Here is a 10,585-nt window from a genome sequence, read left to right on the forward strand (position 1 = left end):
TAGCAAATGCAGCAACGAAAATGAATGATACCAGAAAATTCCATAAATGTAATGCTTTTTTTTTTAAAATGAATTATGAAGTTGCGAGTAATAACTGAAAACTAATTTTAATTTTAAAAATTTAAAAACTTAAAACTAAAAAGTACCACACTATATATTCGATATTTTCAGTCGAATGTCACTTTAAATTCAAAGACAAGCCCATGATGTAACCAGTTGATAACCTATCATTTCATCATTAAACTTTGTACCGAATCTCATTAACTATTTTTCTTTTTGGGTTTCAAGTCCAATATACTCCAACCAATCACATAAAAAATGGATAGCAACAAGTTTGCAATTGCAGTCATAAGATAACGTGACAGGAAAGGAAAAGTCCAAAGTCAATTCCTTCTGACATAACCTTCTAGATTGTGGGGAGATGAGTCTGCTGTTTCATTTGTTTTTTTTCCTATATTGCAGAAGAAGAATATGCCATTGTTTTTGTTGAATTTCATATTGCATTTGATTTTTGTTGAATTTGAAATCTATTTTTTCTTTCTACATACAAATACATCACAAGTTTGCACGCGCTTTGTTGTATTTGAAATCTATGCTTCTCTCTCCAATAAATTATTAGGTTGATTCATTATTTATGATTTCAATTAATAATTATATGCTAGGTAAATAATTAAATATTTATTTTTTAAATTAAAGATATACTTAATAATTATTTAACAAAAAATAATTGTATTATCTTTTAATTTAAAAAATCTTAATCAATTTAAAATATTAAATTATTTATATATTACATAATTATTAATTAAGAAGACAAATAGCGTGATAATTCTAAATCACCCCATGTAACTCATTGAATTGTTACAGCGACGCGGTCACATTGACTGTATTCGGCTCCAAATAATTTAAGGAAAAAAATATGCTCAGCCTATGTTTTAGAAGGTGACAAATTTTCATTTTAAATATTCAGATTTGAGTGCAATAAAAATTACAAGGTGACAAAGTTTTTCTTTTTAATGCTTATTTTATTTTATTTTAAAATACGAACCCAACATTCTAATTAAAAATCCTCAAAAAATAATTCCTACTTTAAAAAATACTTTCTTTGTTCCTCGGTTGGACTGTTTTACTTTTAGCAACCAAAATATTATAAGTGGCCGTATAGTTAATGAAAAACATTTTTTTAAAGTCTCTAAAAAATAAATACATGTTTTAGCAAAAAATAAAAATAAAAATAAAAAAATTTATGTGCCTTTGTCTTAGCAAAAAGTAAAAACTCTACATATCAATAGGTATTTTTTATTTATTTAACAGTTGACACATAAATAATTAGTGCATGTTTGGGAATAAAACAATCACTTATTTATTAGAATTGATAAAAATAAGTATTTATTTTTAAATTAAAATTAGTTAGTTTTATCTTGAACTAGAAATAAACAATTAAAATATACAAAAGCTTGATAAGTCAATTTTAATAGAATTTAATTAGAATTCTGATATCATAATATTTTTTATTATGTTAATCAATCATCAATTATTATATTAAAAATCATTCACTGGTTACTATTTTAAAAGCCCCATTATAGTGTTATTTCATTGACTAATAATATAAATCTTTTACATTAATAATGTATCTAAATTAAATTTAATTAAAATATACTATTAATATAAAATTATTTTACTTATTACTTTATTTATATATATATATATATATATATATATATATATATATATATATAAATTAGAATAATTATCTTAAGCAATTGAACGAGAAAGTTTTTTCAACTAGAATCTAGAGAGTTTGGAAGATTTTTTTCATCTCTTATCTTTTTTACTCTATCATTTTAATATCATTAATTCTAATTTAAATTTCAATACATTTTTTTTAAAATTTTCTTCTCAATAATTAAAATAATATTATATGGTGATACAAGATATTTATCATAAATTTTAAATATTTATTTATTATAAATTATAATTATAATATAATTTATATGTCATAGAATATTTATTCTGTATAATGCACTTACGTGTCGAAAACATACTAATATATTAAACTTATTTTGAGTATATATTCCTTCACGTTTTACTTTTGAACATTCGATCCTGCCATCCAATCCAACCACTTTTTTACACCCTTTTTTTGCAAAGCCATCATACAATTTTTTCTCACCCTTCGTTTCTTCCTCAAAACTTTAATAAAACAAAACAATATAAAATAGTATAAATTTTCCAAAATATAAAAAAATGTTGAAAATAAAAATATATAAAAAGAAGATGAAGGTGCCTCGTTTGAAGTTTGAAAACGAAACATTGGTGAAGTCGACGAAAGTTTTTGGTGATTTTTTTGTTGCCTTCCGCGCGTTGAACTTCTTCCCTTCCCCGCCGTCCACGGCGGTCGCCGCTTTACTCCGACGGCCAAGCTCCCCGGAGGCTGTTAACTCGTAAATACCTTTTCGCTTCTCTCAGCTTATCACAACAATCTCTGATTCTTCTTCTTTTCTCTAGTGAGTTTCATAAAAATTTCTATGGATATTTTATTTTATAATTCTTATCGAAAAAAAAAATGAAAAGATAAATAAATTTACGTTTGTTTCATTAATTGCAGGCATTGAAGAAGGAGGCGCCTTGGGTTTTTAAATTTTTATAGTAATTCATTGAAGCGGCAAAAAAGTTAATTAAAGTGACGTTATGGTGATTTAATGTTCAAATGGAGTGGCTTTAGTTAGTTCAATTAAACCCATCTCTAGTTTGGGAAATCTTGGCTTCAACACCTTGAAGAAGCTCTCAAGTGATTAGAGAGAGGTGAGCGCCATGTGTTTGTTATTTGATTATTGAAAATTGAAAGTCTTTTTAGGATAATTTTTTTGTTTTGGGTTTTCAAATAAAAGAGGACCAGCTTGTGTGTTGAGATTTTTAGGGCTCTGAATTCTTCTTTTGGTTGGCACTTTCTTAGAATAGAAGGTCATTGAATTTGTTCTTTAGGGCTCTTGTTTGTTGTGAGAGCAAGGATCATCTGTGTACAAAAAAGGGGGTTGAAGACTTGAAGAAGAAAGAATAATAAAAAAAAGCTTTTAGGGCTATTTGGAATCTTTGATATTTCCTATCACAGGCTCCTTTATTCAGATGCTTTTTACTGCAGACATGCATAAATTCTGTTTTGCTTAGGATATTATGTAGCCTCCGAAACAGTATTCCAACATTGATTTTGTTTTTGCGGGGGGGGGGGGGGGGGGGGGGTTTAAATTCTGTGGTCCCTATATGCAGTTTGCTACAGTCTAATAGTGGCAGTTTTGCCGCTACATGGCTTTAGTGGATGTAAATAGCAAGGCACCGTTGCGATCTCTATGAAATTTCTAACTCATTCAGTGTTATGCTTTAAGGAAAATTTATTCTGGCCGTAGTATGAAAGGAATTTTATACATATAGTAATACCTATAGCTTGCTTACTTTATTTTGCTACTGTTTGCCTTGTTATTATATCTACAAACTGGAGTATACCCTACTACATTTGTGGAACTTGACACTTCCATCCTCTTTCAGAGTCGTCCATAATCTTTCGCCTGCATGTAGTTAGAAGTCATGTTGTATCTTCTTAAGCATCCTTGTTTTACTTTTTGGTTATTAGCTGTCTATTCTCTTTGTCATATAATGCAAATGTTAATTGGCTGCAATTTGGCTAGAGAATTTATGGTCTTAGTCTTTAAGATAGATTAATTTTGCTTATATGCCATATTATTATTCTTGCTTGATTTAAGTATGTAGAATCAAACATTCAATTTGAATTTTGAATCGATCTCAGCTTCATGCTTATGTCGTGTTTCTGTTTCAGTTCACAGTCCTCTGGCATCACAATGATGACACCAGAATCAGCAGAGGACTTAGAAAAACATGCAATCTCAGGTCATCATGTGAGGGGGAATAGTGAATATGTTAGACTTGCCATATCTGATGAACTGAGGGTTGTCGAAACCGAAATGCTACAGCCTCTAGCAGAGTCAAGAATGAAATCTTTCAGGTGGTGGATAAAAGCCCTTTTATGGTGCTTTGTCATTGTTGTACTTGGTCTTGTTATATTGAAATGGGGAGTGCCATTTACTTTTGAAAAGGTACTTCCTCTTACTTTGCAATTGTTCTGGTACCAGAGTTTATTTTCTTGATGCATGTTTACTGGGAATTTGGGCTTCGCAAATCCTATTCAGAAATTAATCAATACTGTGTTGTTTGGCTGTTGTGGATTTATTTGATATTCATAAAATTATGTCATTCCTGTCCTGTGTCACTTTCAGGCTCCTAATTGTTTTAACTGAAACATTTTATATGACTATGATGTTTGAAGTTTGGCATTTTCCTTGGCATCACATCTCTATGTATTTGGTTATTATTTCCTATTAGATCAATAGAACCACTAGTTCTGTGCTATCTCCCACTTCATATAATTATATGGCATCAGTGTGCAGTTTGCTATGTTTTTATCCAATGTGATGAAAAATTATTAGGGGAGTTCAATTGATGTATGATCTCATGCTGTCAATGCTAATGTGGCATAATTTAGATTATGAGAAAGAACAAAGACTCTTTCCCTGCTTGCTGGTAGGAATTTCTGCTTCCTCATTCCTCTGTTTGTTTTTTCTCTTTAACCCTAGTTTGCTGACATTTTATAGTTTAGTCCTTGTGAGTATCATATCACGAAATGACTTTTGGTAATAAACTTGAAGAGGTTTGGGAATTGCATAAATATTGATATTTTCTGCTATTGCCTTTGAACAAGCTTAGACTCAATATTTTATTTCTTGTGGAATAGCTTACACTCCACATGGTTGCTGTCAATTCATGTTTTGAGCTTGGTCTTTCTAAATTTTTTATTGTAGGTTCTTTACCCAATCATGGAGTGGGAAGCAACTGCCTTTGGCCGTCCAGTTCTTGCCCTTGTACTTGTTGCTTCTCTGGCTTTATTCCCAGTATTTTTTATCCCTTCTGGCCCTTCCATGTGGTTGGCTGGGATGATTTTTGGTTATGGCCTTGGCTTTGTTATTATAATGGTTGGAACAACCATTGGAATGGTCCTCCCTTACTTAATTGGACTAATTTTCCGTGACCGCATTCATGTAAGTCATTTTGTTTCTCATATGATAAATGGTCTTGATTTGTGTTGTTTTTCTTTTTCATTTAAGTTGTTTGTACTTTGAGTTTCTGTTTATGCTCTTTATATATATATGGTTCAGCAATGGTTAAAGAGATGGCCCAAGAATGCCGCAATGATTAGGCTTGCTGGGGAAGGAAGCTGGTTCCATCAATTTCAAGTAGTTGCTCTGTTTAGAGTTTCTCCTTTTCCGTATACCATATTCAACTATGCTGTAGTAGTGACAAATATGAGGTTTTGGCCGTACTTATGTGGGTCAATAGCAGGAATGGTGCCAGAAGCTTTCATTTACATCTACAGGTTCGTCCTTTTGTATTTTGCCTTTATGGTATGTTTGGATGGGTGGCAGGGGCGAAGCACAAGATTTTTCTTAAGGGGGAAGATTCATTTTAAAAAAAATACTTACAAATATAATTATAAAGTATTTTCTTAAAAAAAGGGTTACTTTTTTCATTTTGAGTAAACAATTATCCTTGTTTGAAAATTTTGAGATATTTTCATGTCTTGACATTTTGACCACCCCCTTCCCAAATTTCCTCCTCATACCCTCCAAGGGAAAAAATTGGTCAGAGTCAAACTTTCTGAAGTTTGTTTGAATACAGACATATATGACTATGGGTATAAAATATGATTTGTTTGATCCGGATATGACTGAATCCATAACATGTTTTCTTCATTAATCTTTGTTATTACATCTATGTTTTTCTCATTTAAGCAGTGGTCGATTAATAAGGACCTTGGCAGACGCACAGTATGGAAAGCACCAATTGACCACTGTGGAAATCATATACAACATTATTTCATTCATTGTTGCTGTTGTTACCACCATTGCCTTCACTGTTTATGCAAAAAGGACCTTAAATGAACTCAAGATTGCAGAGGCCAATGAGGAAGCTGCCTCTGTATCTGGGAGTAGTAATCTTGAGATGGGGAAAGGTTCCCATTGAAAGGCTTCTCATCAAATTTCCCACGATACTGTACATTTATGTATCTAAAATTTGTGTTAGGACTACATGTACCATAGTGTTTTTCTCCCTCCCACTTGGGCCATTTATTGATTATTGGAATGAGTATGTAGGGTAGAACAGTCTGCAAATGCACCAATCGGGTAAACATAATAAACGGCTGTTTGTAATAAATTGGAAAGAGCTTTTACTAACGTGTTTTATTTTTTATAAAATGAGAAATTAACGATATATTTATTCTTAAACTTTAGTAATTAAGATGTAGTGTAAGATAATGTTAGTAAAATTAGTTGAAAAGTTAATTAAAAGCTGAAAAATTAGTTGAAAGTTAGTAACTAAAAAATTAGTTTATTAAATTATAATTGTTTGATAAAACTAATGGTTAAAATAATTAAAAGGGTAAGATGTCAAAAAAATAATATAATAGTTATTTATTAAAAAAATAATTAAGAAATTTGATAAATACATTAAGAGTAAAAAAGAAAGAAAATATAAAAAAAACTAGAAACTAATATTTTTTTAAAAAAATATTACTTCAAATGCTATAAATTATTTAAAAAAACTTATTTAACAAATAGTTAAATAAGTTATTCAACTAATAAGAAAAGTTAAAAATTAACTAAAATATTTTGTTCAACATTTTAAATTAAACCAAAGAAGTGTATCATTATTTTGCAAATATTATCGTTCTAAGCAGGGATGTTAATGTATTATAACATTCTCTTCATATTTGTGTTATAAAAAGTATCCTTTAGACTTGAGTGACTGGTAACCTTATTGCTTTTATTTGTTACAATTTAATATTTTTTTGTTTGTTACAAAACTAGTGTATTTAGTATTTATATTCATATTTTGTGCGTACATAAATATTGATAGTTTTATTTTTAGGGGAAATAGAGAGAATGAAATAAAAAAGGAAGAAAATAAAAAAAAAATGTTTTTGGGCCTTACAAGAAAGTGTGCCTCCCTCCTCCCAAATTGGCATGAAATGGGGGAGGGAGAGAAGATTTCTCTTTTTCATTTTTTATTTTTTATAACAATTAAAAAAAATCTGAATTGTTTCGAGAAAAAAATTGCTTTATGAAAATGGTTCACTTCAAACTTAATCCTTTTCATAAAGTGGTTCCATACCCTAATCTATTTTTGTAAGTGAATTGATTTGGTTTGGTTCTTTAAAAAATCAAATCATATATATGTAAAATGGATAACCAAACTAAACTAGAAAAAATAGAATTGAACTGCTTTATAAGAATGGTTCAGTTTAAATCAAATCATTTTATAAAGTGATTTGGTTTGAATTGAACTTTTTATAGGTTCGGTTGGCTTGGTTCAATTTTTTGAAAGAATAATATTTTGCACATCCCTAACTTGAGTCCATAAAAAAATGCTCCATAACTCAACACATCTAATTCCTTCAAAGAGGGTTTTTAATTTTTGGTAGACTAATATTTGTTAGCAATAACAAATAGAATATTCACATGCACATAATCAAACACAAGATTTAAGAAGGTTCAAGAAGTGTGCCTACAGCCTTACTCCTCAGGAGTATAGGGACATTTTCTACTATTTTATTTGATAAGTAGCATTAGTTTATAAAGATAAAACAGTACAAATATACAATATTATCCTGTATCATATTGCAAGGGGCTTAATTAGTCTCTCCTAAATCCTCAACACGCATTGTAACCCAAAGACAAATGTTGTTGCTTCGCTCCACTACCCTCCAGCATCGGTTCGACCATAGAATATGAACTATGCATAATAGTATTGTTCATGCAATTCCTTCAAAGATGGATTTTAATTTTTTTCGAAAAGAAAATTGAAGAAGTCAAATAACATAAGATTTCAACGTATACATTACATCTGTATTCATAATACAACAATTGGAACTTTTTTTAAAAAATAAAGCCGAGAATTTTATGTAGATTTAGAGGTGGGAAGGGTTATATATCCTTATTGTTGTTGTTAGTTTTTACTTTGGTAAATTTGCATATATTTTGCGTTTTTTTAACAGTAAATCTAATCTAATATACAGGTTATACATTCTTATTATAATGATTAATTCTTGTTTGATCTTGGATGGAAGCTTATTCAGTAGCTATATTGTTTATCCTTCAAATTTGCAAACATGTTGAATTTACAGTGAAACATTCTGTCTAAATGGGTCTTAGCACACATAGCAAATAATCGTCATACTAACATTTGTGTCTCTTTACTTTGTGTGAATGTAAGTTGACAATTGCCAGGATCACAAATATTTGCTATGTGTGCCATTTTGTGAATTTAACCCCCGGTTAGAGAGAATGTTCCACTGTAAATTCAATATACTTGCAAATTTGAAAGATGAACAATGGCTACTAATTAAGCTTCCATCCAAGACCAAACAAGAATCAATCATTATAATAAGGATATATAACCCAATACTATTAGATTAGATTTACTATTAAAAAAAACACAAAATATATGTAAATTTCCCAAAGTAAAAACTGATATAATAGTAATAAGAAGAAGAAGAACACGAATATTTAACCCTTCCCACCTCTAAATCTACATAAAATTCTCAACTTTATCTTTAAAAAATTTCAATAAAAATTCCAATTTTTTGTATTATGAATAGAGATGTAATCTAAGAATTGAAGTCTTATAGGTTACCTAACTTCTTGAGTTTCATTCTTCGGAAAATCAAAATCCCTCCTTGAAGCAATGTTGAATATACGTGAGCAAGTGTTGTAACTTGAATGACGATGTGAGATTGAGATGACACTTGAGCGAGGTAGTGGCGATGGCATTGGGTCACTGAGAGATCAGGTCAAGGAAGGACCAAGTCTAAGCTACTTTAGATGTCACTCGCACGTTACTAACTATAGTCACATAATTCGTGCAACAGAATAGAGAACCACGAATTGGTTTGTGAAGGTGAAAAATGAAAAATATTGCAAACAATAGTGTTCAATTTGGCAATGAAAAGTGTTGTGCATGAATCAAAGTTCAAGAATTTAAGAATGGGAAATATTTTGTAGCGTAAGCCAGAGCGGTGTCTAAGTTAGGCAAACAAAAGGAAAGATGAGAAATGAAAATATTTTGATTTTACTCAAGAGTTATAGACTTCTAGTTGCAGAATGGTTTTGTATATCTGTGTGCTACTTTTCTTGATAAAAGTACCATAAATAATCATAAATGTTGAACGTCAGCATAATAAATAATACTTATTATTAAAGGTCGGTAGAATAATATAATATTCATTATTAACAGGCTAGCAAAAAATAAAATAAAGGCCAGCAGAACACAATGATATTTATAATAATATTTACAATATTATATGTAATTGATAGTTTTTAACAAGATAAAAAATTTATTACTATTATTTTATTAAAAAATTAATGTTTATATATTCACCGTATAAATTATTATTTGAATTATTTTAAGATAATTATTTAGAAAATTAATAAAATTATTATACATGATAGATCGTTAATGTATAACATTTTTTTATCTTTTATAAAACAAAATATATGAACTATGTATACTCCTCATGTATCAATACTTTATAAGGTCATTAACGTATACCTCGTACTAGTACTGAAGTAGTGAAGTGTATATGATCCTAGCAATGGAGACTTCGTTCAAGGTGTTATTGATAAACGAAAAGACAAGCTTTAGGGAGGTCTCTCACTCAAAATTTAGGGACGACGAAGGGGAAATGGTTTAAGAGTTGAAGAAAAAGTAGGGAAATAGGATGGTAACGAGAACCAGATACACCCTCTTTGTTCTCACCTCCAGCCCAACTCAACTGTCATGTTTCCATTGCCATTATATTTTTGAACTGAAAAAAGGCGATCAATAATATATTGGAAATGGATCTAAATGTGGGGTTTATATTGGGACTAAACTGCAAAACCCACAATAAAAAAAGACCACTTCTAAGTATCTGTGGTCTTTAATCTCATCTATTAAATATTTGTTAATATATCAAATTCTTAATTGCATATTTTACCATCCAACTATCATTATTTTATGATTTGACCACTTAATTTTTCTACAAATTTTATCACTCAAGTTTTTTTTAGTTTTTGTGTATTTTGCCACCATGTTGGTATCAAAAGACAGTTTAAAAAAAAAAATATAACTTCTCTTAGTGACATGTAAGCATCAGTAAAATGCACAAAAAAAAAAATGAGTAATAAAACTCATAAAAATAAAACTTAAATGATAAAATTTATAAATAATAAAAGTTAGGTGGTAAAATATAAAATTAATTCTATATCCAATGTTAAAAACAAATGTTTCACCTGTGTACCACCCATAGTTGTAGTCTTTAATATATATATATTAACCTTTTGCTTGTGCATGGATAGATCCACTAGCAGAGGCTTTAGAACATCTTAATGGCTATCTCACAAAATAGAATGAAGAAAAAGAACCCAGGATTAACGAGAAAAATGAAAGACTAAAAGAAAATAAATAGAAGGAAAGAACAATA

At 29.6% G+C, this 10,585-nt stretch overlaps 1 protein-coding gene across 3 annotated transcripts; it reads left to right on the forward strand.

Annotated features, from left to right (window-relative positions):
• Window positions 1–2,213: 2,213 nt before the first annotated feature.
• LOC100800730 (transmembrane protein 64) lies at window positions 2,214–6,299 on the forward strand. 3 transcript variants are annotated; one of them, XM_003534977.5, is made up of 6 exons: window positions 2,214–2,504; window positions 2,606–2,802; window positions 3,830–4,106; window positions 4,869–5,105; window positions 5,223–5,440; window positions 5,859–6,152. In XM_003534977.5, exons 3-6 carry the CDS (start codon window positions 3,852–3,854, stop codon window positions 6,085–6,087), a joined length of 939 nt encoding a protein of 312 aa, XP_003535025.1. In that variant the 5' UTR covers window positions 2,214–2,504; window positions 2,606–2,802; window positions 3,830–3,851; the 3' UTR covers window positions 6,088–6,152. The 3 variants fall into 3 exon arrangements, with proteins under 3 accessions (XP_003535025.1, XP_006586813.1, XP_040861250.1); XM_006586750.3 differs by having other exon boundaries at window positions 2,214–2,441; XM_041005316.1 differs by lacking the exons at window positions 2,214–2,504; window positions 2,606–2,802 and adding an exon at window positions 3,273–3,581 and having other exon boundaries at window positions 5,859–6,299.
• The last annotated feature ends 4,286 nt before the right edge of the window (window positions 6,300–10,585 follow it).

This window comes from Glycine max, chromosome 9 (assembly GCF_000004515.6).
Source record: "Glycine max cultivar Williams 82 chromosome 9, Glycine_max_v4.0, whole genome shotgun sequence".
Classification (NCBI taxonomy): Eukaryota; Viridiplantae; Streptophyta; class Magnoliopsida; order Fabales; family Fabaceae; genus Glycine; species Glycine max.

Excerpts from the sequence above, each read along its gene's own strand:
- LOC100800730 (XM_003534977.5), top strand. The coding sequence starts at position 3,852 with ATGATGACACCAGAATCAGCAGAGGACTTAGAAAAACATGCAATCTCA. Across the intron at positions 4,107-4,868 it reads TGCCATTTACTTTTGAAAAG|GTTCTTTACCCAATCATGGA; the intron begins GTACTTCCTCTT and ends TTTTTATTGTAG. Across the intron at positions 5,441-5,858 it reads GCTTTCATTTACATCTACAG|TGGTCGATTAATAAGGACCT; the intron begins GTTCGTCCTTTT and ends TCATTTAAGCAG.